General features: G+C 40.1%; 4 protein-coding genes across 9 annotated transcripts in view; 2 read left to right on the forward strand and 2 right to left on the reverse strand.

Moving 5' to 3' along the window:
- The window catches only part of lrp2a (low density lipoprotein receptor-related protein 2a), a 117408-nt gene extending 115640 nt beyond the window's left edge, over nt 1-1768 (forward strand). For both annotated transcript variants that reach the window (XM_067444520.1, XM_067444521.1), the window contains one exon: nt 351-1768. In XM_067444520.1, coding sequence (XP_067300621.1) covers nt 351-518 — 168 coding nt within the window. In that variant the 3' untranslated portion in view covers nt 519-1768. The remainder of the gene's footprint in view (nt 1-350) is intronic.
- Nucleotides 1769-2053: 285 nt separating this feature from the next.
- abcb11a (ATP-binding cassette, sub-family B (MDR/TAP), member 11a) overlaps nt 2054-26411 on the forward strand; it is a 92928-nt gene continuing 68570 nt past the window's right edge. For 3 of the 5 annotated variants that reach the window (XM_067444527.1, XM_067444522.1, XM_067444525.1), the window contains exons 1-3: nt 6456-7065; nt 22127-22289; nt 24812-24889. The gene's annotated coding sequence lies outside the window, so the exon portion shown is untranslated. Of the gene's footprint in view, nt 2419-6455; nt 7066-8624; nt 8743-22126; nt 22290-24811; nt 24890-26411 lie in introns of those variants that run through there. The other 2 variants (XM_067444523.1, XM_067444526.1) reach the window with 2 other exon arrangements.
- On the reverse strand, nt 3604-10873 carry rdh1 (retinol dehydrogenase 1). Its single transcript, XM_067444528.1, has 5 exons — nt 9730-10873; nt 8341-8680; nt 7604-7862; nt 5038-5201; nt 3604-4627 (listed from the first exon to the last, which is right to left on the reverse strand). The coding sequence occupies exons 1-5, from the start codon at nt 9730-9732 to the stop codon at nt 4410-4412; spliced, it is 984 nt and encodes a 327-aa protein (XP_067300629.1). The 5' UTR covers nt 9733-10873; the 3' UTR covers nt 3604-4409.
- LOC137075676 (retinol dehydrogenase 7-like) lies at nt 11529-24789 on the reverse strand. Its single transcript, XM_067444529.1, has 5 exons — nt 24657-24789; nt 22478-22792; nt 21465-21723; nt 12041-12204; nt 11529-11938 (listed from the first exon to the last, which is right to left on the reverse strand). The coding sequence occupies exons 2-5, from the start codon at nt 22788-22790 to the stop codon at nt 11715-11717; spliced, it is 960 nt and encodes a 319-aa protein (XP_067300630.1). The 5' UTR covers nt 22791-22792; nt 24657-24789; the 3' UTR covers nt 11529-11714.

Consider the following 26411-nt stretch of genomic DNA (forward strand, 5'->3'; position numbering starts at 1 on the left):
TAGAAGCTCAAGTTGCTGTCCAGCCTGAAAAATATATTTTTTTGAGTGTTTTGAAACAAAATTTATGAGACAGTTGTCAGATTTCATTGGTGATTTCAAACATGATATTTAATCATACGCTTGTTGAACAGCTTCGAAGAATTTGATATTTCCCCATTCAGAGAAGACGGGAGCTACGCTTGCACGACTGAAGGTGCTGCCCGAGAGGCGTTACAAAGAGGAAATGATTGATTTGCTCTTAGGGGACTTTGGTTTTAAGCAGAATATGGGTGTTAATCTGAGAATGATGTGCAGGTGATCACTGATACTAATGTTAAAGCTGACATGTTCTTTGCTCTTCCACGTGTCAGATGCAGGACGAGCCGACATCTGGAGCTGTAGACGCCAGCTCTTCATCACAGCCGTCTCCTTTCGTTCCTCCCAAACCCCAGAAGCGAGAGAAACTCAGCGCCTATTCACCAACAGAGGACACCTTCAGAGACACGGCCAACCTGGTTAAAGAGGACAGTGAAATATGACCAACACACACACGGGAAAATATACAAAGAAACACTCCCTTTGCACAGAATCTATTTTTATATGCAGCCTGCATACAACAGAAATCAATTTAAGATTATTTTTGGAAAAAAATGTAAAAGTATAGATGAGAATAGGTGAAATGTTTGTATAGCCTACAGAAAAGAGACTTTGCCTTCTGATACTTTGTATGCCAATTCATGTTGTATGATTCTTTTTTATTATTATTGTGACTTCTTATTTGTATATCTTTGCACTGATGCTGCTGAAGGAGAATGTTATGAATATTTTGTACATTTGTAAATTGAAAAGATTTTGTTTGATAATATCCTCTGGTCAGACATTATTTTAAAATAGATTATTACTTATTCCTGGAGATTCTCACGCACACACACACACACACACACATACACACTTACACACTGAGTAAAGTGCTTTGAGAGCCAGCTGAGACTTTGCCATTTGATCAGATTATTCTTAAGCGGGTTTCGCCGCTGGAGAGAAAACACCACGCATATCCATCCCTTATGTTGACATACCTCATTTGTGGAGCGGCCAGATTCAAGAGAAAGAGCAAAACACCACAGTTTGTCTGAAATATCAGATCTACTGAGTGCTATTAAAGGAATAGTTCATCCAACAAATGAAAATCTGTCATTATTTACTCATCTTCAAGATGTTATCGTTGTCAGGCTCCAAAAACAACCATAAATCTAGTCCATATGTATATTTCAAGTTTTCTAAATTCAAACAATAACTTTGTTAGGCAAACTGCCATTGAATATATGATAAAGAGCTGTGTGAAGTTTAATGACGTCAGGGCGAGTAAATAATGACAGAAATGAAACTCCCAATACTGTGTGATCCAGAGAAAGGGACTCACAAAAGTCTGAAAATATGATGCAGTAACATATTCTGCTGTTAACACATTATCATAGAAGCAGAAAACACACAACTTCTGTTTTATATATTTAAATAATACTTGAAATTGCTCAGTTTATATGCATGTAAATGATTATGAGTCTGTGATATCTTCGACCCGTGCTGGAGATCTCTGATGTCACATCAGCGTGTCGAGGGCTTTTCATATTTACTTTCCCATCTAAGTCCATGGGCAGTAAATTTGAAGTGATTTTGTATATTAATGACATAAAAAAAAAAATGAATATTATGAATGTATTCATCTTAATAAAGCCCATATGTGGCGAACTGGAAAAAAAATTAATGCTGCTGTGAAAAAAAATCTAATAAATTTTTGTTTGTTTTTAAGAAATGTGCAGATTCTTTATGTGCAACACGCATGTGTGTGTGTATATATATTTACATACATACATAAATGAGTTACATATGGCTACATTTCTTGGTTTTTCCCCTATATATATATATATATATATATATATATATATATATATATATATATATATATATATATATATATATTACAGCATCTACAGTATAGAGGCATTTATTTGTAGTTTTTTTATTTTTATTATAAATGTATACATTACATTTATTTACACTATGTAACTTTAATACATCATAAATCCTTCTTCCAAAACATGTTTTGCCGATTATTAGTGTTTATATTTAGCCCTGGCAGTTTTCGCGGGAAATTGCATATTTGCATCACTGCCTGTCTCTCTCGTCATATCCGTAAATACAGAACAGTTGCCTCAGCTTGAAGTCAAGTGACTTAGTTGTCACAATGAGTGAAAAAGATCGACATGGATCACGGCAAATCTCAAACCTCCGAGGAATCACCGTTAAAAAAACACCACACACAGATCTCTTAATAAAACCACACTCAACAATGGCTTGACTTGGATTTTTGGAGAAGTTGACAACAGAGCGATTTGAAATTTGGAGAAGCGACCGGGAGATGGCATTTTTATTACTCAACAGGTGAGTAAGGTGAATTATTTAACAGATAAATTGCCATATAACAGAGTTAATTTATTACAAAGCAATTATTGTGAAGGGTCATATTCATTCTGAACTAAACTAAAGCACAAACAAAACAAGATTCTTCGGCAAAGTCTTGCTGTTTGTGTTTTAACCTCTTGAGGGATAAAAGTAACATATTGTACCTTTTATTTTCTCTCGATGTCTTCAACTACTGGGCTAAAGTTAAATGATATGGGTTGAGCAAATAAGTGAAGACCGGTGATACTGGTTACCGAGAAGCCTTTCTAAATCTTCACAAACAAAAAATGGTTTTAGAGTTATAAAAATAAGGGTAGGCCTACTCTGGGTTCGGGCCAAATTCCGAGCCCGGAGCCCTCCCCCGGACAGCACGCCAAATACGCATACAATTTATTTAATTTGATGTAAGTGTGAACTAGTGAAATAGTTTTGTGATGTGAATAACGGATTATCAAAAAAAAAAACAATTAAGTATGGCAGAGACTTTGTTCTGTTTGCTGTTGGTTAGTTAGATGACCTGATGAGACAGGCTAAGTTCATGTACAGTTTTTAAAATGTAATTTTATGTGATTAAATAGTTTCTATAGGCGTTTGAACAACAAAAAGCAAGTGATTTGCTATGTTGGACACCAAAGTCAGCTAGCCTAGAAATCTAGACGCACCCTAGGCAGCAAATTTAATCTGCCCGCAAGTGTCATCTAGGAACTCTCAATACCCTTCTGAGCTGTATTCCTCACAATCTGGATGGGCCAATCACATCATGTTTAGAGTCGGCGGGCGGGGCCATAATGACGACTGCCGAGTTGCGTTTGCGTGCTTCTAGTAAACACAGAAACTGGCGAACGGCGGTCTTTCGAATCAGCTTTGACTGAGATTCTGGAAGACTTGGAGTTAAGCTTTTCTCTGAGAAAAGAACAGAACGGCACTGAAGTCATTCTTAAAAAGGGAAGATGTGTTCGGAGTTTAGCCGACCGGATACGGTGAATGTTTAATCTGTCAGCGAGCTCTGCTTCACCTTCGTTGCTCTGGTTGGTGTAGCGCTATCCTATCGCGTGCAGAGGGAGTTTGAAAGACAACCGTTTATCCCGCCCCTCGGATAAACATCTTGATGTGGGTCTGGCTTGTCAGGCAAAAAGTCAGCCTTATTTATGGAAAAATTCCACATTATATAAAATACATCTTTATTTGATTGCATTTATGTTGCATACAATAATCAGTTTCAAAGACAAAAATACCCCTATTTCATATTATTAAGTCAAAAAGGTTACTGATTGTCTTGATCTTTTAAGCTACAACAGGATTTGCACAATTCTTGTTAAATTAAGAATACATTTTTTTGATTCTCAACGGACAAAAAAACAAAAAAAAACAAAAAACAGGTAGGCCTACTAGAGGTTTTGGCAAAATGATAACTGCTGCAGTCTATTTAAAATGTTTGATTAATCCGAATTTATTAAAAACGGTTTAAGTGAATGATTCAGTGACTCACCCATAAAGACTTCACTTAATTCATCATAACTGGTTGAATGCGTGTTTTTTAATGAGTCTCTCGAATGAATGATTCTATTACGAATAGCTTTTTAACAGCCACTTGTACTCTACAGGTGTAACGATGTAATGATGTGATGGTTATTTAAAGCACCAAGTTACATTGAAAAAGTGATTTGCTATATGTAGATCAGTTCCGTAGACATCAGTGTTTATATCTATAAACTTTTATCTCAGTATGTCTGTTCTAATATGAATATTTGTAACAGAAAAAATAAAAACAGTGTAGTTTAAAAGGCAGTTTCATACATGTAGTCTATACTGTATGATAACTGGTGTGATTTTGTCAAAGCTTCAATAGACACCGGTTAATCGTTGTCATTTAGGAATGAGATTGCATGGGTGTTTGAACCAAAATCGTGATCTTTTAACAATGAATTGCAGCTCGTTCTACATGTGATCTGCAGTGGCCTGTTGTATGTTCAGTTCTTCTTGAGAGAAGGCATTAGAAACTTCAAGAAGACGTCTGCTACACAAGTAGGCAGGTACGAGAGGGGAATCCAGATAAACTTTGCGTCCCAGCCCGCGGCGTAGCGTGTTCGGGGAGAACGCGCTGAAAGTGCATGCTGCATGCATGACGTCACTTTGGAGAGGTCACTACTTGCCAGAATCTTCATGGAGAACGCCTGCACTTTTATATCTGAAGGACAAAAAAGAGAGAAATGCAAAAATGTCACATTATTCCAGCCGGTACACCAACATAAAAGTGTCACACGAGACCCTTTCCCAAAACAGTTCCATCTATGGAAGATGGCTGAGTAATTATTCAATCATGAAAAGTATCTGTGAGAAAAATGGTTTAATATTAAACATTGGGTATTTTACCCAATATGTTTGTGTGTGAAATGTATTATTAGAATATAGAGGTGTTAACTAATGCTAAAAGACATTTAAATCAGTTGAGTCGAGTGTCATGTTTAGTTGGATGAGCAGAGTTTTTGAATGTTTGCATGAACTATCCCTTTAACTATGCATCATGATATATATGTCCAAAATATAAAGTACTATATGGAATAAAATCAGCATTGATACTCCATTTCAAGCACTCACAGTCCTGCAGGTATGAGTCTCCGTAGGTTGCCCTGACCTCTGCTGGGAGGTTGTTCCACCGTTTCTTCAGGTCATCTTCAATGAGGCTCAAATCTGTTACTTGTGTTTTAAAGAAGCCTGGTTCAATGATACTTACCTTCATTCCAAAGTGCTTCATATCCCTCCTGAAAACAGCGAGAGGATTTAAGAGACATTATTATACATTGAAGTAAAGATTCAAATCTCATTGAAGCTAAAATATTATGAAATGTTCTTATAATGATTGATGGGAGTCTCACAAGGACGAATCACCACAGTTGTTATGGTCAATTAGAAATGAATTTTGTTGGCTGTTTTTAATAAGTCTACTATTTTTTTTTATATTTGTAATGCAAAAATCAAATACATATTTATATTTAAATTTTTTTTTTAAATAAATACATTAGTGCACAATTACCATCGCACACCTGTAACTAATAGATTGGTGCGTAGGACGATGGATACCCAGATCCAAAAATCTAAATAACCAAACAAAAGGAAATCCTGCACACTATCAATACTTGCAAAAATCCGAAATCTAAGTTTATGATTTTTGCCGGTATTGATAGTGCGCGGGATTTCCTTGTGTTTGGTTATTTAAATAAATACATAAAATATACTTATCTATATTTGAAAATAAAAAATAATTAAGCCATGCCCTGTAACATCTGTACTTTTGTGGCCAATTAGATATACAGTGAGGAAAATAAGTATTTGAACACCCTGCTATTTTGCAAGTTCTCCCACTTAGAAATCATGGAGGGGTCTGAAATTGTCATCCTAGGTGCATGTCCACTGTGAGAGACATAATCTAATTTTTAAAAATCCAGAAATCATTGGCTGTGTGCTTCGGGTCATTGTCATGTTGGAAGACCCAGCCTCGACCCATCTTCAATGCTATAACTGTCTTTCTCCCATGACTCCTCTGGATCATCCAAATGGTCATTGGCAAACTTAAGATGGGCCTGGACATGTGCTAGTTTAAGCAGGGGAACCTTCCACCTTCCCCATTGTATGGGGTGGACAGGTGTCTTTATGCAGCTAATGACCTCAAACAAGTGCATCTAATTTAGGATAATAAATGGAGTGGAGGTGGACATTTTAAAGACAGACTAACAGGTCGTGGAGGGTCAGAATTCTTGCTGATAGACAGGTGTTCAAATATTTATTTGCAGCTGTATCATACAAATAAATAGTTAAAAAAATCATATATTGTGATTTCTGGATTGTTTTTTGTTTTTTAAGATTATGTCTCTTACAGTGGACATGCAACTATGATGATACTTTCAGACCCCTCCATGATTTCCAAGTGGGAGAACTTGCAAAATAGCAACTACTTAATAATAATAATAATAATAATAATAATAATAATAATGCGTTCGATTAATATAGCGCTTTTCAAGGCACTCAAAGCGCTTTACATTGAAGGGGGAATCTCCTCAACCACCACCAATGTGCAGCATCCACTTGGATGATGCGACGGCAGCCATATTGCGCCAGAACGCTCACCACACATCAGCTGATTGGTGGAGAGGAGACATAGTGATGAAGCCAATCAGGAGAGGGGGATTATTAGGAGGCCATGATGGACAGAGGCCAATGGGCAAATTTGGCCATGATGCCGGGGTTAGACCCCTACTCTTTTTCCGAAAGACATCCTGGGATTTTTAATGACCACAGAGAGTCAGGACCTCGGTTTAACGTCTCATCCAAAGGACGGAGCTAAGAAACTTAGAGTTCTTATACTTATTTTCCTCACCGTATATGTCAGACACATACGAGGACACAGATGGTTAGTGCAGTGTGCAGTGTTTATTAAACAGAGGTAACGGACACAGGTAGAACTTAAAGGTGAATCTTGACACGTACAGATGGAAACACAACGACAACAGACTTTTCTTTATGGAGACAGATGACGAAGACGGTGACCACACGGATGACGATGATGGGGATGATGACGATGGGGATGAAGAAGATGAGGGCGAAGATGGTGATGAGGAAGATGGGCAGGTAAGCTTTGGTTAAGTTGTAGGTAGAAGTGGTGTAGATTGGTGCAAGACCAGACAAGGCATGTGGGGAAGAGGAGTGTCTTATATGGGGCACTGGTGATGGTGCACAGGTGTTCAATATACGGGTGATTGGGAACGAGTGGCCGTGGCGTGAGTGTCTGTCCGAAGGTGGTGGCTGTGCGTTTGTAACAGTATATATATATATATATATATATATATATATATATATATATATATATATATATATATATATTTCTAATTGGCCACAAAAAATAATTTAAAATAGTTATATTAATATTTTAATGCAAAGTCTACTTTTGAAGCTCTATTTGTAATAGGTGAATTAGAAATGTATTTTGTCAGCTGGTTTTAGTAATTCAGATGATTCTATTTATTATATTGAAATACCTATAAATAAATCTAAGCCATGATGACCTGTGAAACCTGTACTTTTGAAGCTCTAAATTGGAAGAACAAAAAAGTGTGATAAAGAACAAGAGCAATACATTATAGGGTTTTGCTGGCATGTCTCGACATACCTCAGGCTATCAGAGAACGCCTCCACACCCCATTTAGAGAGACAATATCCTCCCCCGATGAGTGAGACTCTGCCCAGTATGCTGGCCACGTTCACCACCCGACCGCGGGCCTTCTTCAGTAGAGGAAGGAACTTCAGCGTCACCTCGATGAGGCCGATGAGGTTTACGTCCAGAACCTTCTTAAAGTCCTCCAGCTGCATCCAATCTGTGGGGCCGACGGGGATCGAGATGCCAGCGTTGTTGACTAAACCCCACAGACCTGACGCAAGACAGAAGAAGCTTTAAAAAATCGGGTGTTGTGTAGATGCATAGATTTTATTTTTTAATCCTAATGATATAACATATTATATCCTGACATAGGCCTACTTTGTATTACACTTTAGGGGTATTGTAGGCTACAAGTTTAATAAAAATACAAAATTGTGCAGGCAGCGTTAGCATATGGCTTTCTATCATTAACCCTGGAGTATATTTGAATGATTTCAAAGGTCACTAAAGTGCGCACGCGTCAGTGCATTAAAGCTAATAAATGACCCAGCTTTGGTATGAGAATGGCATTTCGCTGAAGATGCTCCTCCAGGTCAACTAAAAGCGCTTGTCCAGCCAGGAGTTGCAGATTTATGAGTTGGTCTGAGGGCTGTGTGGTCGTCAAAGTGCCTGTATTTCGGCTTTATCTCTTGCTGTGCTTGACTCGAGCTGGCACACTATCTATCCCCCGCCAAACTGTCCGGTCTCACCTCTCTCCCCGGTCTCGCTGCGCACGCGCTCCAGCGCGCGCTGGATGCTCGCGCTGTCGGTAACATTGAGCAGAAGCGTCTTCAGTCTGGGGGAGGCCGCCGCGCACAGTCTGGAGGCACCAGGTTCGGTGAGACACGCGGCGATTACACGAAACCCTCGCTGGTCGAGCTGCAGCGCCGCGAGGTTTCCGAAGCCGCTATCGCAGCCCGTCACCAGGACGTGTTTCTCCTGGATGCCGTTGACGTGACCGGAGTCTCTGAAGAACCAGACCGCCGCGGCGACGAGCGCTACAGCGGCCAGTGAAAGCCAGCAGCACAGCGTGTCAGCGCTGAAGAACACCTGCGGTGGAGAGGATGGAGGAACCTGTGCTGAATACACACTCACCTTTCCAGCCGTTTATGGTTAGATATGATCATTATACTGATTTTCATTTCATTTGACAGGCCACATTTCCCCCCAATTAGGCTACTAGATTAATTATTACACTTAGTAGGCAAATGTAGCCTACAAAACACTGCACTGAGAAATACTGAATCTAACAAATCAACATCTAGCCAATAACAACATATTTTAAAGCAAAACATAACTAGAACATATTTACTGTAATAGGCCTAGCCAGACCTATGGACACATGTCCATGAATTAAGATTAGTTTTTCTCGTATTTCTTCACAAGTTATATGAAACAAATATAATGGGTCATAAAAAAATGTTCTTAGCCTAATGGATAAATTACAATGTTTATTGTTGCTAATAAAACTGTAACATTGGCAATTGACATCACTTTCACAAATCAGTCAGTAATGTCAGAAATATTTGTATATCCCCTAACTTTAATTGTAAATGTGCATGTTATTTTTTTATTTTTAGATATGTATTTGTTTTTTTTATTCAAGTAGATTCATTTTTTATTATACGTGTATTTTATTAAATATAAGTTATTATATTATTTATTATTATTACAAAAACACTGCCCTAAGAAATACTGAAATTAACATCTTGCCAATAATAAACATTTTTAAAGCAAAACAGAACTAGAACAATCGACTATAGACATGTCCATTTCTCACATTTTTTTTTATTTCAAAGTTTTTCATGACCATGAATTTTGTTTACTATAGGCTATAGAAACTAAAAACAATCTAAACTGTTTAAAATGCTAGATAAAAACATAATATCTAATAGTAGACAAATCATTCAAAAAGCCACTAGGTGGCATCCCAACTATGTTCCCTCATATGTAAATCATTTATTGTAAAAATCATTTATTGCTTTGAACACTGAAATATTCATGAACAAAGCATGCACACATTAATCCCTGCTACGCTGTATACATTTATGAAATAAAGACACAAGTTACGTGATTGTGCTCAGAATAGACTGACGTACCATGTCTAGTGCAGTCGTCAATACTCCTCGAGTGTGAAAACTGGTAGATCTTTTGTTTCTTCACTCCCGTCCTGATGCCACTGAAGAGCTCAGGGGCCGCAAACTGACTAGAGAGTCAAAGGTCTCTCGTGAACGTGCACAACACACTCAGCAAACGTCACCCAGATTGTGCAATTAAACTCTGGCCTCGTTTAGCTTCTAAAAGTTCAAACTTTGATTTGTGTGGGCATTCCTGTGTTGCGGGGTAACACATAACAAGTAATGTGAGTTAAGTAATCAGACTTTTCAAATAAGTAATGCAACTTCATTTTCTCATTTATTGACAGCTCTCCTGCCCCCATATTGAGAGAAATCGAGCAAGTGCAGAGGTGTTTGTGTAAACATGATGGTTATTATAAGACTACATGTGAACATGTACTCACCTCACTTGCACAAAAACAGATTTCGTATTCTTCAAAATGAATAAAAACAGTAAAATGCAGATATTAGAATATTATGCAAACCTGCGATAGTTAAATATGTTAAATTACACACTTAAGGCCTGTTTCACAGACAAGTCTTAAACTAGTCCCAGACTAAAATGCATGTTTGAGCTGTTCTAACTGAAAGCAACTTGACACACAATTTGTACCAGGCTGTAAACATGTTTTTTTTCTGCTGTAAAGTTGGGCATTTTAACATGGGGCTCAATGAGATTCTGCTCCCCTCTGGAGCCTGTGCCTAGTGGCCAGTCGAAGAATTGCAGTTTAAGTGATTTCTGTATTGACTTTAAAGGGTTAGTTCACCCAAAAATGAAATTGATGTCATTAATGACTCACCCTAATGTCGTTCCTCACCTGTAAGACCTCCGTTCATCTTCAGAATACAGTTTAAGATATTTTATAATTTAGTCCCAGAGCATGTGCAGTCTATGCACACTTTACTGTCCATGTCCAGAAAGGGAATAAAAACATCAAAGTAGTCCATATGTGACATCAGTTGGTTAGTTATAATCTCTTGAAGCATCGAAAATACATTTTGGTCCAAAAATAACAAAAACTACGACTTTATTCAGCATTGTCTTCTCTTCCATGTTCCTCAAAAAAAGATTCAAGCGGCCATGAATCAGTGAATCGATCAATGATTCAGATCGCCAATATCACTTGATTTCAGCAGTTTGACCGAATCATTTATTGATTCACTGATTCATGAACCGTTTGAATCTTTATTTGAGAAACACGGAAGAGAAGACAATGCTGAATAAAGTCGTAGTTTTTGTTATTTTTGGACCAAAATGTATTTTCGATGCTTCAAGAGATTCTAATGAACCAACTGATGTCTCATATGGACTACTTTGATGATGTTTTTATTCCCTTTCTGGACATGGACAGTAAAGTGTGCATAGACTGCATGTGCTCTGGGACTAAAATATTAAATATCTTAAACTGTGTTCTGAAGATGAACGGAGGCCTAACGGGTGTGGAACGGCATTAGGGCGAGTCATTAATCGCATCAACTGGGGGAGGTTGCCGCTTGAGCTGTGCGTGTACACTTTACTCCCCTGGCTTCAAGAGGTACGCTAGCGACTGACGCTAACAGCTGCAGTATTTAGCGCCCTTGTTAAGCCTACCACGCCGATTTGAATCCTACCCACTGTGTGTAAAGTTGGGCTGGTTACACGTAATCATGTCATTGGTTTCATATTTACTCCAGAAAGTTTTATTTTGGAGATAATTAGAGGATATTCACACTGGGAAAAAGGATAGGTACACGGGGAAAAAATATAAGACTTTTGAAATGTAAAATTACAAGAAGAAACATTTCTTAGTGATCTAGCAAAACTTTAATGAAAAATCTAAATCAGAACACACGTTAGAGAAAACTATTTAAAATGTTTTTTTATTTAAAATCAATATTTTAAAAATTAAGTATTTATTAATGTATGTATATTTGTATAATATAAAGTGCTAAATCATGTCTCAGTACACTGCATGAGTGTAGCTTGCTTACAGAACTGAAACTTTAGGCTTAACGCCATTTTTTAAGACGAAAGCATCCGAGATGAAGGTTGGCATGTAGGAGAGAGGCAGCCAAAGGAACTTGGCATCCCATCCTGGAGAATATCTGGTGCGAGGATGGACTGCAGCCACAGCATGCTCCATACAGCTCACCACCTTCATCAGATCTGGATCCACAATCTTCTCAATCTTTTCCTTAGCCACCAGATTTGCTACAAACACAATTACTATAGTTATAACCTTTATAACTAGTAGTTAGAGAGTGTGACCATTATTTGCTCCGATTTGAAACTGGTTATTGGATTTGAACTTACTTCTGTCCAGGAAATCACTGCCGTACTCATCCTTCACCTCCTGAGGCAACTTGTTCCATAATCTGTGCAAATGACTCTCAACGATACTGTAGTCGGTCACGGTTGTTTTGAAGAATCCAGGCTCAATGCATAAAACCTTCACTCCAAACGGTGCCATGTTCCTCCTGCAGAACAAAGAAAAACACATTGAATAAAGTCAGCAGCATAACTACAGTTACTAAAAAATAAATAATACATTCTGGGAATATTGTTGGTTCAACTAACCCTGCGTCCCAATTTCGCATTCTATCCATACTAAATAGTATTCGAAAATAGAATTAGTATGTCCCAAGTCGTAGTATGCTGAAAAGAGTATTCCAAAGATACCCGCCTGGTTTACTATTTCTGGTCCGAATTTGAAGTGCGGATCGACTCTTAACGGCTGATATTGCCCACAACCCATTGCCAGTTGGACGTGGATTTAATCACAACTACATACGCAGATAAAAAGTGTTAAAAAACTACAAACATGCCGGATGTGCGAGTCCTACGGTTAAGTAGAGAGGTTTAGATAAAGGTTTGAGTGATCAATTATCAGTGTTTAACCTGACGAAAATATATTTATTCAGTGTTGTCCACATTATATTTCACCTGCAGCATCATTGTGAACTTTTGTAATGAAACGTTATTTTTATAAACGTTATATTTAAACTGCAAACACATGAGGAGAGTCTCTGCATTAAAGACCCACACATGGCAGATCAACGTGCTGCTACATTTCTCTGACACGGTAGGAAATGAAACTGAATGTGGAGGATTTGAACTGTGACGATGATTGACAGGTGATGGGACGCACGTAACGAAGCGACAGAGTCCGTTAAAGATGATGAAGTAGTATGTCCCAAAGCTTGCATACTTTTCTGATACACATACTTTTCTGCTACACACTCAAAGTATGTACTTTTTCTTCACAAAAAGAGTACATACTTTTAGGATGTAGTATAAGTACGCAAATTGGGACACAGCAATAGTTAAAGCTACACTATGTACGTTTTCCGTCCACTAGATGCCGCCTATTCAAAACAAAGGCGTAGTTTGATGCCAAATTTGAGGGCATAATCTTGGGACATGTGGTCTTCACCTCACAGCCGGTGGAAAAGACTCGGGCAGAAATTATATCAATGGATGGGGTTATTAACGTTACTGTAGTATGAATACGGGAGACAGTTGCCGGCACCATTTCTGCTTTTCCGGTCATGAGTATGAGGTAATGCAGCTCTGTTTATCATATCAGATACATTTGAGTGTATTCAAAAGGATGTTATGACGTTACTCTGTGCGTTCGCTCAGCGGCTGCTGTGACACTTGTTCACACTGCTAAGAGTAAAGCGCTTCTGCAGAAAAAAAAACAGAAACCGAGAGTAACGCAGATATGACGCAAATGACAGGCAACTCCCTCAGACGTCCCGGCTCCTTGGTTATAATAGCAATTTTCTCACAATTTACAAATAATTGGAAACATTTGGGATATAGACTCAACCGAACTAAATATACAACACTAGCCTAGTCAGGGTTCATACACATTTTTAACAATAAATTTCCATGACTTTTCCATGACTTTTAGACAAATATTCATGACCTAAGCTTCCATGAAACATCTGTGTATACATGTAAAATAAGAAAAATCCATGTTTAAATGTCAAATCACAGCATATCTTTAACTAATTAATTAACGACAAGCTATGTGGTTTAATACAAAATATGGTTAGAAAAAAAATCAGTCTGACACAAGATATCAGTGTGTCGTCATGAGCCACAGAGCTCTGTGTGCATGTTGTCTAAGCATGTTTATTTATTTTTTTTGCTCTTTTATAGAATTGTTACCTATCCACATGATTAAATGACCGACACAGCAACGGTTGAGTTAAAAATCTTAATTTGTGTTCTACTGAAGAAACACACACCTACATGTTGGATGCACTGGGGGTAAGCAGATAAACATCACATTTTTGGGTGAACTTTCCCTTTAACACGCATCAATGGGAGGCGACAATGTTAAATAAGTGTTCAGTAACCCTGACAGTAACTTTAAAAGGTGGCAGGAGTGCCAGAGAAAAACTTTTGGAATACAAAATTTAATAAGATGAGAATTTTAAAAGATTTTAAAACAGCTTTGCCTCCATCTCATTGGAAACCCATCAATCATTGCAAATCATCGTCCCTAGCTGAATTTTTATTTAAAATGTCTGTAATTTACACCTAGGTCTATAATGTTACAAACTAAAAATGCCAGACGTTCCCCCATGCAAGGGTCAGAAATTACATTTTCCATTAAGGGGCTCCTTGCAATTGATTTCCAGGAGCATATATAAGTAGGCTACAATTTTAAATGATTACCTGTGTTGTCATTTGTCAAATACTTAAATTAAACAATTACTTAAATCAATCAGAATACTATATAGACTGTTATCAATAAAATGTTATCATTAACAAAAGACTGAAATCTGAAATAGCATAAATGTTTATTTACAGACTGTTTAATGTTAACCAAATGATAAAAATGAATGAACTCTTTACACAGTCATTATTGTCAGGTAATGCTCTTGATATTTTAATAATGAGTATTAATGTCGTCGATTAATAGATACATAAAATGTTTTTTTGTGTTTGGGGAAACTACACGTCATATAGGCTATTCTGACTACACAGATAACGGAATCTTACAACCTTTACGAGTTATATTAATGCTTTTTATGCATTAGAAAATTCATATGATCTTACTAGCGAGATGAATAAATTATATTAACCAGAATAAACTAACGTTATACAGAAAGGGAGCAGAGACTGTGACCGATTGGGAGTCTATCCATAACTTGGGTCTAGCGCGAGTTTAAAAACGCTCTCACAAACACTCTCGCTAAAATCACTCAAGATGACGATACTGCGACATTCATCTCTTACATCTAATCTGGACTTTGTTGTTTATGATGACAGGAGATTTCGTGAGGCGAGTTTCAGTCAGAATTCAGACAGTGCGCGCGCACTGAACACAACGCTTGGTTTCAGCGATGACTAATCTGAACGCTTCTGATTGGCCATCATGGTCGACAGAAACGCGTGTGATTGGTTGTAATGCTCAACGCTACAAAAGGAAATCTGACAGAATGCAGCAGTCGGGTGGATCGAAGGAACGCCGTATACGGCTATATATATATATATATATATATATATATATATATATATATATATATATATATATATATATTGTAACGTTCTCCGGCAATAATGAGACGTGTTGGTGAAAAGGGGTGTTTATTTGGGCTGTTGTAGGCCACAACCCACGCCGTACACACCCCGACTTGAACAGAGAACCGCACTTGAAACAGCGAGGCACTCCTCTCCCCTTTATTTCCGCTTTTTCCCCCAAAAAACCCCTAGGGGGTGGAGCCTCTTTGCATATTAAACCCGAACCTCCAATAACAGGTAATGAAGTATGATAACAGTCCACAACACCAAAATGAACAGTGTCACATAAACATTAAACTCCTTGTCCACTAAAACACAATAACATTTAGAACATGTTACACTACCCTCCTTCTACTGAAGTCCTCGACCTCGAGGACAAAGTCTCTAAACTTGACTGGGGTTCTCCTCCTTCTCTTTGGACGCCCCCTGAGGAGCGTGTGACCTTGGCCTCCAGGTACTGATTCCTCAGAGCCCCTCGAAGACTTGCCCAGAGGGGTGTCAGTTAACAGTGTCACTTGCTGGCCACCACTGGCCATCTCTGCTACATCGGTTACCCCCTCTGGCCCCTTCGGGGTTTCAGCGTTTTGTGGAGGAAGCACTGTGCTGGCCAGCGGTGATGCAGCACCCCGGTAAGGGGCCAGCCTATCCCGATGCAGCACCACTTTGCGCCCCCGAGGAGGCAACTGCACCCGATATACAACCTCCCCCAGCTTTTCCAATATTGGGCATGGTCCCACCCAGTGGCTATCCAGTTTCGGACACCTCCCTCTCTTCCTCACTGGGCTGTAAACCCAGACTAGCTCTCCCACCCCAAAGTCACGCCCCCGGGCATGCATGTCATAAGCTCTCTTTTGCCTCACCCCAGCAGTCACCAACTGCCTTCTGGCATATGCATGGGCGGAGTCCAAACGATCTTGGAGCTGTCTCGCATATTCAGGTCCTGCGTGAACAGGTGGAGCATCTGGGGGCCGACCAAAGGCCAACTCTGCAGGCGTCCTAATCTCCCTACCCAACATAAGCAGGGCCGGAGTGCATGAGGTAGAGTCCTGAATAGCAGAGCGACATGCCATCAATACCAGCGACAGATGAGTGTCCCAATCATGTTGATGAGTGGATGTTAAGATGGACAACTGCTCAGCTAGTGTCCTGTTGAATCGTTCTACGAGCCCGTCACTTTGAGGGTGGAGTGGGGTGGTGCGGGTCTTGTTGATTCCTAGCCGCTCACACATGGAAGTGAATACTTTGGACTCAAAGTTTCTACCTTGGTCACTATGGATACTCTGGGGAACCCCAAACCTACTAAACATGCCCTCCACCAAAGCATTGGCAACAGTCACAGCCTCCTGGTCAGGCAGTGCAAAGGCCTCAGGCCATTTAGTAAAATAATCCATTGCAGCCAAAACAAAGCGATTCCCCTGCGTGGTGCGAGGAAATGGACCCATGATGTCTACCCCCACACGCTGCATTGGCTCCCCCACTGGAAACTGCTGTAGCTGGGCCCTGGACTGACCCTGTGGCCCTTTGCGTGCTGTACAAAGATCACAGCGCCTGCAAAAGTCCTCCACATCACGCCTCAGCCGTCCCCAATAGAAGCTCTGACGCAGACGTCGAAGTGTCTTTGTCACCCCAAAATGGCCAGATCCTGCAGAGCCATGCATGGCCGTCAACACTGTCTCTTGCATGTCCCCAGGAACCACTACTTGCCATCTCTTTTCTCCGGTTGCTGGCACCACCCATGCTCGCTGGAGAACCCCCTCCATTAGCCGCAAGCATCTGAACTTGGCCCACAATCCCTTGGTGAATGGGGAGAGGGCTGCTACCTCCTCCCAGGGTGGTCGCTGCTGTGCCTCTACCCACAGCATCACAGGCTGCAGGTCCGGGTCCCGCCTCTGATTCTCTGCCCATAAAGTGACATCCACCTCTTGCAGCTCCCTGCAGACCAAGTCGATTTTCTGGCTAAGTTCCAGCTCCCGGGCTTCTCTGCGCTCACAATACTTGCATCCCTGCGTACTACATGGCCGTCTCGACAGGGCGTCTGCATTACCATGCCGTTCCCCCGCACGATGTGTCACAGTGAACTCGTAACTCTGCAATTGCTCGAGCCAACGAGCCACCTGGCCCTCTGGCTCCTTGAACGTCATCAGCCACTGTAAGGAGGCATGGTCGGAGCGTATGATGAAATGCCGACCGCATAAATAGTACTTGAAATGTCTGATGGCGGAGACAGCGGCTAACAGCTCTCGTCGTGTGACACAATATCTCTTCTCAGCTTTACTGAGCACCTTGCTGAAATAGGCCACTACTCTTTCCCCATCTGGGTACACCTGGGACAAGACTGCACCTATTCCATCCCCACTCGCGTCAGTGTCCAGAACGAAGGGCAGGTGGGGGTCAGGAGGTGCCAGAATGGGCGCGCACACCAGGGCCTGTCTCAGAGTATCAAAAGCTTTTTGACAGCCCTCTGACCAGACAAAGCACTGATCTTTCTGTAGGAGTTTGTACAAGGGAGCAGCAATACAGGAAAAGCCCTGTACAAACTTCCTGTAATATGACGCTAAACCCAGGAAGCTTTTTAGCTCTCTTTGGCTCACCGGAACAGGCCACTCCCGTACGGCTGTCACCTTGTCTTCAGCAGTGCCAATTCCCTCACTGCCTATGTGATGCCCCAAGAAGGTCACCTGCCTGCTCAACAGCCGGCATTTATTGGGATGTAACTTCAGACCTGCTGCTCTAATTTTCTCCAGCACTGCCTTCAAGGCTGTAACAGCTGAATTGAAAGAGCTCCCATGTGCCAGTATGTCATCCAAAAACACCAGACACTGCTGCTGCGGAATGCCTTCAAGTACTCTCTCCATTAAGCGCTCAAATGTGGCAGGGGCATTGCAAAGACCAAAACAGAGAACTTTAAATTGCCACAGCCCCCTACCCGTGCAAAAAGCCGTCTTGGGTCTGGCCTCCGGTGTCAGTGGCACTTGCCAATACCCACTTCTCAAGTCCAATGATGAAAACCAGCAAGACCCAGCCACATGATCCAAACATTCATCCACACGTGGAAGAGGGTACGAGTCTTTCCGTGTCACTGCATTGAGCCTCCTGTAATCGACACAAAAGCGCCACTCCCCCCCCTTCTTCGGGACCATGACTACTGGGGATGCCCAGGGGCTTTCAGAAGGTTCTATTATACCGGCGCGCTGCATCGTCACTAAAGCCTGCTCCGCAGCCTCCTGCCGTCCTAAGGGCATGCGTCTTGGTCGCTGACGTATGGGCGCTGCATCGCCTGTGTCGATATGGTGTTGTACCAGGGAAGTCTGACCCAGGTCCCCTTCATCACAGGCAAAACAGTCCTGGAACTCCACTAGCAGCTCCCACAACTGTTCTTGTTGCTGCTTGTCCAAGCCGCCGGAGCTCCTCTGCATTATTTCCCGTAGCACCCCCATTGTCTCCCCCTCTCTTCCCGGAGCAGTGCTAGGCCAGGTGCACTGTAACGGGGGCTCTTGTTGGGACTCACTGGGTGGTACTGTGTAGCTTGAGCTGTCCCCGTCATCTAAGTGACATGCCCAAGAACCAACAGTCGGCCCATCTGTGTGACGAGTTCCTGGAGGCCTCATCCTAACCACCTGACCATTACCGAAACTCAACGTGGCCTTAGACAGGTCCAACTGACAGCCATGGTCCCTCAAAAAGTCCAGACCCAGGATACAACTGTCCTGCACATTAGCTATCCACACAGGATGCTGCACGCTCACCCCCCCGACAGTCAGTGTCAACAGCCCCTTCCCTTTCATTGGTGCCAGCTCCCCCGTCACTGTGCGCAGCTGAACTGTTGTGTTCTCCAGCTGTGTTCCCTCTGGCACCACCTCCGGACGAGCCACAGTCACTGTAGACCCTGTGTCTACCAGGGCAGTGCACTCAACTCCCTCAATACCAATAGGAATATGGCAAAAATCTGAAATAGCTGTCCTTCCTACTACCACCACCCCTAGTTCATTCGTCCCGTTGTTTATAGTTGGCCTGTCTGCTTGCACTGGCACTGAGCGGGACAAGGGCTTGGGGGTCTGCAGCGTCCCGCCTACTGCGCCCCCTTCCTGTTTCCCGAATTCTTAGCTAGCACAGGGCATTCCTTAACCAAATGCCCCGGCTGACCACACCCCCAGCAAAGTCGGGCCTGTGTCTGCCGTCTGGGAGGAGGCAATGCCAACCCGCGAATCATCTCTGTAATCTCGTCCAGCCATTCAGGTTTTGGTGAAGCTGTTTGACCCCCTCCCATTGCCCTGATGGTGGGGGAGGGGTCAAGTGCTGACCCCATCATTGCTGCTTCAACCGCCATTTCCCTCTCCAGCGCCAACTCTAAGGCTTCAGCCAAATCACGTGGGCGTGCCAGCTGTGTATGTATGCGCAGTTCTGCTGGAGAAAGAGCTCTGATGAACTGATCACGGGCCAACTCGCTTTGCACTGATGGTGGAATATGTGCATAAGCTCGCCTTGCTAGAGATTCAATATCATTGGCCAGAGCCCGCAGTGGTTCTCCTGGAATTCTTTGACGGCTGTGCAACTCGGACCTGAGAAGCTCAGATCGGAAACATTGTCCAAAGCGGCGTCTCAATGCACCAACCAATGCATCATAATCAGCTCTTTCACTAGTGTCAAGCAGCAACAAACATGAGAGTGCATCATCTGTTAAGCAAAGAGCGAGCTGAAGGGCTTTCTGTTCTTCTGACCAGCCATATGCATGAGCTAATAGCTCAAATTGGGCATGAAAAGCCTCCCAATCCGATTTGCCAGAGTATTTAGGTGTTTTTATTCCAACCGGCATATTCGATTCATGGCCGCCGCCATTGTTGTTTACCTTTTGACCCCTCGCTTCACGCGAGAACAACGCGTCGGCGTCTGACGTCATGACGTTCGACAGCGGCGGGCAATGGCGGCCGATGCCGCTCGGCAGCGGCGGATAATGGCGGCTCGCTTTCTGGCCTGCATCAGTGGCTTCACCCGGCTCTTTCTTCACCAAATTCGCCTTAAAGTGACTGGTTACAGACGCGGTGTGCCCACCAAACGTATTTGCTGCCCCATCATAACCGTCATCTTCCTCCATCTTAATGCGCACGGTATTATCCATTCTTACCCGCGGAAGATCAGCTGCTTGAATCACGCACGCACAATCAGGACTCAAATCAGACACTTTATCTCCAGCTGTCTGCGATCGTTTTTACTTCTGACACCAGTTGTAACGTTCTCCGGCAATAATGAGACGTGTTGGTGAAAAGGGGTGTTTATTTGGGCTGTTGTAGGCCACAACCCACGCCGTACACACCCCGACTTGAACAGAGAACCGCACTTGAAACAGCGAGGCACTCCTCTCCCCTTTATTTCCGCTTTTTCCCCCAAAAAACCCCTAGGGGGTGGAGCCTCTTTGCATATTAAACCCGAACCTCCAATAACAGGTAATGAAGTATGATAACAGTCCACAACACCAAAATGAACAGTGTCACATAAACATTAAACTCCTTGTCCACTAAAACACAATAACATTTAGAACATGTTACAATATATATAGCTATAGCTACTCGTCTCGAGTATGTTTACTAAGTTTGTTTAACCTATATTATCACTTAAACATATCTTCTATTACATACATAGGCTACTTTGAAATAAATTTCCACGACTTATCCTTTCAGGTTTTTTCATTTTTCCAAAACTTTTCCAGGCCTGGAAATTGCTATTTTAAAATTCCATGACTTTTCCAGGTTTTTCATGACCGTACGAACCCTGCCTAGTGGTTTTTGGATATTTTACTGAAAAAATACTATATGGTGCACCTTTAAATTTGTACATATTAGAGAATTTTTTTAAATGATTCCCAGTCTCTGATTAATTTATTACCTAAACACCTTGCTCAAATCTTCTATCTTTAATCATGACTGGCCATTCACAGTACAAGTTATCAGCTGATGAATTTTGATTGGTTGCTAGTGCTCATATATGCAGTCTTATCTGATATTTTGGGGATACGTTTGCACTTGCAGCAATTGCAAATCGAATGGTTGCAGTTATCATGATAATTAATTGCAGGTTTTGTTGTGTTTGGCCATAGGCCACACCCACATATTGCGCTTGTATCTGAGAAATGATTTGAATCCGAATTCTTCTGATCATTTTTTGTCTTCAGAGGAATCATTCTGTGGTCACTGGACATACTCACCTTAGACTGTCATTAAAAGCTTCAACTCCATACTTAGTAATGCAGTACGCCCCTCCCATGGTACTAATCCGTCCGAACACACTGGCCACATTGACCACTCTGCCCTTGGCTTTCTTAATGAGCGGTAACACACTCAGAGTAACGGCAATAACCCCGATCAGGTTGACATTGATCATTTGTTTGAAGTCCTCAATATCCAGCCAGTCATTGGGAGCAGTTGGGAAAGAGATACCAGCATTGTTGACCACAGACCACAGACCTGCAAACACACACACACACACACACACACACACACACACACACACACACACACACACACACAGACAGAGAACAAATTACAAAATCCATCCGTTTTCTTTCAAAAGGCTAAAGGAGATGGCTAAATACAGCTTTGGTGACAGGAAGTGTCTTGTGTAAATAATGTGAAGAAACTACTTGACCAATAACTTTATAAAAGAGCACTATGAGAAAACACAACATATACTGTTCAGTAGGACAAAATTAGACATTTCATTAGTCCAATAACAAGACATAAAACAGAACATGAATAATTAATGCATTTATTTTTACTAATTATTACTGATATTTAATTCAATAATTAGTTTAGATTAGTTAATTAATTAGATATTTAATTAATCAAAATCAATGCTTTCTCTTTATAGGCATAACATTATGACCTTGGAATTTGGAGGCCAAGTCAACAGCTCAAACTCGATGTTGTTCTCCTCATACTATTCCTGAACCATTTTTGCTTTGTGGCTGGCGCATTATCCTGCTGAAAGCCACCAGAGAATATCATTTCCATGAAAGATGAACAGTGCTCAGGTAGGTGGTACGTGTCAAAGCAACAAAGTAACATCACATGGATGGCAGGACCAAGGTTTAGGGCCTTATAAAATCTGTTTTATTTTTTCCCAAATTCCGTTTTTTCTGTTTTAATTTTTGGGAATTCCATATTTTTAACCACTTTTGGTTAAAGTCAAAGTAAAGTACCATCTGTTTCTGTGACTTACCCTTCTGTCCCACTAGGGTTTTAATGGTTTCGGAGACTTTTTTAATGCTGTCATTATCAGTGACATCCAAATGCAGTGCTGTGAGTTTGTCGGAGCAGGCCTTCTTCAGCTCAACCTCTCCCTTCTCCGTGTAGCAGCCAGCGATGACACGGAAACCCTTTGTGTCCAGGTGTCTGGCCAAGAGATTCCCAAAACCTGTGTCACAGCCTGTGATATACACAAACTTCTCCGATTTATTGGGAACTCTTCCCAGTTCCCTGAACCACCGATAGACATAGAGCAAGACTATTAGACCAACAATGTACAAGAACATGTCTGCAAAAGAAAAATAGTAGAGTGCACATTTGGTCAAAGCTCCACTCATAAAGTACATGAGTGAAACATTAACTCATATGATTGTAAGCCACGGCAAAACAGTATGAAGTTTTTGTAAAAATGCAATAAAGCAAAAGATTTTAAATGAAGACAAATGGCAGTATAAAATATATAATAAAGGAATATTAATACTAGGGTATGTTGTAGCAACTCATATTGTAAAAACTGCACATAACGTAATAAGTATTAGATTATTATTATAAATAAAATATTCATAACGTAGCCTAATCATTTCTCAAAATGTAATAAAATCCTGAGCTCATAATGTGGTGACAATTTTTACATGATAAGAAAACTATTAAAAACATTATAAACTCACAAAAAATGTCATATTTTCATTATTGTAACAGTTTTAACCTTACCTTAGTCTTAAACTACCTGTGAAATGTAACAATAATTGTATTTAAATATTCATACAATTATTATAATAATAATAATTGTATGAATATTATATATATATTATAATAAATTAAATCTGTTGCATTCCGGTTTAAAACTTGCTTTTATTTACATAAAATTGTCTTTTTTTATTTTTTTTATTTTTTCTTTCGATTTTTTAAAAATGTAGGCCTACTGAATCGTTTTTTTTTTTATGTTTTAAAAGCTATTACAATGAAAATTACGTGTTTGGTTTATAATGTAATAATTTTCTCATTTTTTTAAAATTTAATTATGAACTCAAAAATAATTATAAAAATGACAACAATAAAATTACTACATTATGAACTTTTTTGCAATAATAATGTAATACTGTACGTATTTCATAATGTGCAGTTATTACATTGTGAGGTGCTACGTTTTTCTTTTTCTATATCTTTTCATATTGGAGAATTGTGCAAGTGGGTGATTGCGAAACAGTGGCGTGCACAGACAATGGCGTTCGGGGAGGATCCCCCTCGTTAGAAACATAGGTTAGAAAACGCGTTCGCGGGGTCACTGAGGTTCGATCGAAAAGGGCTGTCAGATTGGTAAACGAATCGTTCTTTTTATTCAGATATGGTCAACGAATCAGTTGAACCGGTTAATTCAAGTCGAATCGTTCTGAATCATTCGGAGCGGTTATGAACAATTATTTGAAGCGTTTAGTTCAAACATATCCGTTTTGAAATTAGCCAAAAAGTGTTGAGTGTACTGAAAAAAACAAAAAAATTAATATAAAATTTTAATATAAAATATAAAATTAAAGAAAGTACTTGAATTGTAAGAGCATCAAATATTTGACTGATGTGACGGAAATAATCATAAAAAAAAAAAAAAAACTTGTTCTAGCTACTACAAATTATAACTTTCAAAAATGCTTATTCAAAAGATGTTTATTGTGTTGAATTTTGGATGAGATACATTTTTTATGAGTGGAATCTTGGCTCCAACAAATTGAACCGTGGGACACATAAACTTACAAGAAATGTAATAATAAAAAATAAAAAATAATTTAAAAAAACATAATATATACTTTTATTTATTACAGATTAGGTTAACTTTATTGACGTAAGAACCGCTCAGTTTGTTTTGAACCCTGTCCAAATGAACTGTTTGAAAGAACCGATTCCCGAGAACGAGTCGAACTTGACCTGAGCTGTAAATCAACGCGATGTCAACAACGATACTTAACGTTTACACTGCACTGTTCTAGCATACTTGGGAAAGAAAAGAAAGAAAAAAATACTGCAACATCAAAATGTAATAAAAAGAAAGCACGTGGTTATAGGCTAACGTTACTCGAAAATGCCCAGGCTGAATCTCTTGCAAACAACGCTAAAAACTGGAGTTGTCTCATGTAAAGCATCCCGTATATGCTACTCACCGTTTCTTTAGAAGTCAGCTTTCTAAGATGATGTCTGTTTCTAGCTGCCTCAGTGAATGAAAGTGTTTGTTCTTCCTTGCCCCTTTGTATCTGACTGGTTAATAACTGAAGTAATGGTCAGCTATTATGTAAGTGTTTATTATTTGTTCCTGCAGGGGGGGCTGAAGGATCAGATAACAAAGTTTATTTTTCAAGCACACGGAATCCATCCAAGGCAGCTGGCGATAGAAAAGGTGTGGAAAGGTCAGGTAAAACCAGTCTATGAGTAAAACAAAAGAGATTAAAGTTAGTTCTCGCTAACATTTTTTGGTTACACTTTATTTTAAGGGTGTCCTTGTTATAGTGTAATTATACAGCGTAATTGACTGTTATTACTATAGTAACTACATATAGTATCTGTAACAGGAACTAAAAAAAAGTGTTGTCCATTTTTTTGAGGGTAGGCTACTCATTAGGTGGTTAAAAAAAAGTTGCTGCCTTATTTTTTATGTATCAACTTGGATGTTTAAGTCATTTCAACTTAAATTACATTAAACAGATTTTAAAAAACACAAGTTGAATCTTGTATAATATAATAAAGTTAAAATTGCTTAACTTATTTTGATGAATTAAAGCAATGCTAAAAAAAGATATTGTCATAACTTATTATCATATATATATATATATATATATATATATATATATATATATATATATATATATATATATATATATATATAATTTTTTTATTTTTTTTATTATTATTTTTTTTTTTACATTATTGTAACAAGGACTCAGGCAGATTGGGATCCATGTGCAGTTTATTAAAATAATACAAACTCACAGTACAAGCAGGCGTGGGTCGATAAACCAGGGCAAACAGGAATATCAGAGACAGGGCATCAATCAATAACAGGCAAATGGTCAGGGCAGGCAACAAACAGGCAAGAATCAGAGTCCTGTTGGACTTTTTATTCCCCAAAGTCCTCCCCAAGTTCAATGGTCGGCCAGGAGTCGAGTTATCAATCAAAAGTATAAATTTATTAAAACTAACAGCGAGTAAAAAAGGTTTCTGAGCTCAGGATTCAGAACAACTAATATAAGCACCAGGGCAGTCCTGAATGCCTCACAACTTTTACATCCATGTTTATATTCTTGTTCTTCCATCTCCTCCCCACACCACGTTTCCTCCAATCTGGGTGTACCGCATCATCAGTTTCCAGGCAGTATTTCTAATAACATAGGTTAACCACACACACACACACACACAAAGAAAGTACAGCTCTGGTATTTTTCCATATCATAAGACATATCCTTCTACAGCTTTGTTTTATTTTAACCTCAGTTTCACTTGTTCCATTTGTCCACTGGGTTATCTATACCAGACTGTTTCTTCATTTCACTTGACAAAGCCCTCAATCCTGTTAAGGCCTTAGTCACACTACCATCAGGAGCAGTATTGTTTGGAATGAAGTTTTAGGGAAATTGAAACATGTATAATTTCCCTATCTTGGGGTAAAGGGCCCTACTTTTGTTTCATTACTTATTGGTGGGAATATTGATGCAGATGCTAACGTGGTACAATCTTTTGGAACGTTTTGCTTAGTTAGGCCAATCATACAGCCATACCCCCATTTATCTTCTGGATGCAGTGGGGCGGGTTCAGTGTTCAGGGTTGGTCTAGCTCTTGCACATGCCACACACCCTTTCATACCCTGCTCAGATGCAGTATTTTCAATCCAATTCAACCATAAAAGTTCCTCCTTATATCCTGTA

This window comes from Pseudorasbora parva, chromosome 5, assembly GCF_024679245.1.
Source record: "Pseudorasbora parva isolate DD20220531a chromosome 5, ASM2467924v1, whole genome shotgun sequence".
Classification (NCBI taxonomy): domain Eukaryota; kingdom Metazoa; phylum Chordata; class Actinopteri; order Cypriniformes; family Gobionidae; genus Pseudorasbora; species Pseudorasbora parva.

Excerpts from the sequence above, each read along its gene's own strand:
- LOC137075676 (XM_067444529.1), bottom strand. The coding sequence starts at position 22,790 with ATGTTCTTGTACATTGTTGGTCTAATAGTCTTGCTCTATGTCTATCGG. Across the intron at positions 12,205-21,464 it reads GCTTTTAATGACAGTCTAAG|GAGGAACATGGCACCGTTTG; the intron begins GTGAGTATGTCC and ends TTTGTTCTGCAG. Across the intron at positions 11,939-12,040 it reads CAGTGATTTCCTGGACAGAA|CAAATCTGGTGGCTAAGGAA; the intron begins GTAAGTTCAAAT and ends TTGTGTTTGTAG.
- rdh1 (XM_067444528.1), bottom strand. Across the intron at positions 7,863-8,340 it reads CAGCGAGACCGGGGAGAGAG|GTCTGTGGGGTTTAGTCAAC; the intron begins GTGAGACCGGAC and ends GTCTTGCGTCAG. Across the intron at positions 4,628-5,037 it reads AGACTCATACCTGCAGGACT|ATATAAAAGTGCAGGCGTTC; the intron begins GTGAGTGCTTGA and ends TTTGTCCTTCAG.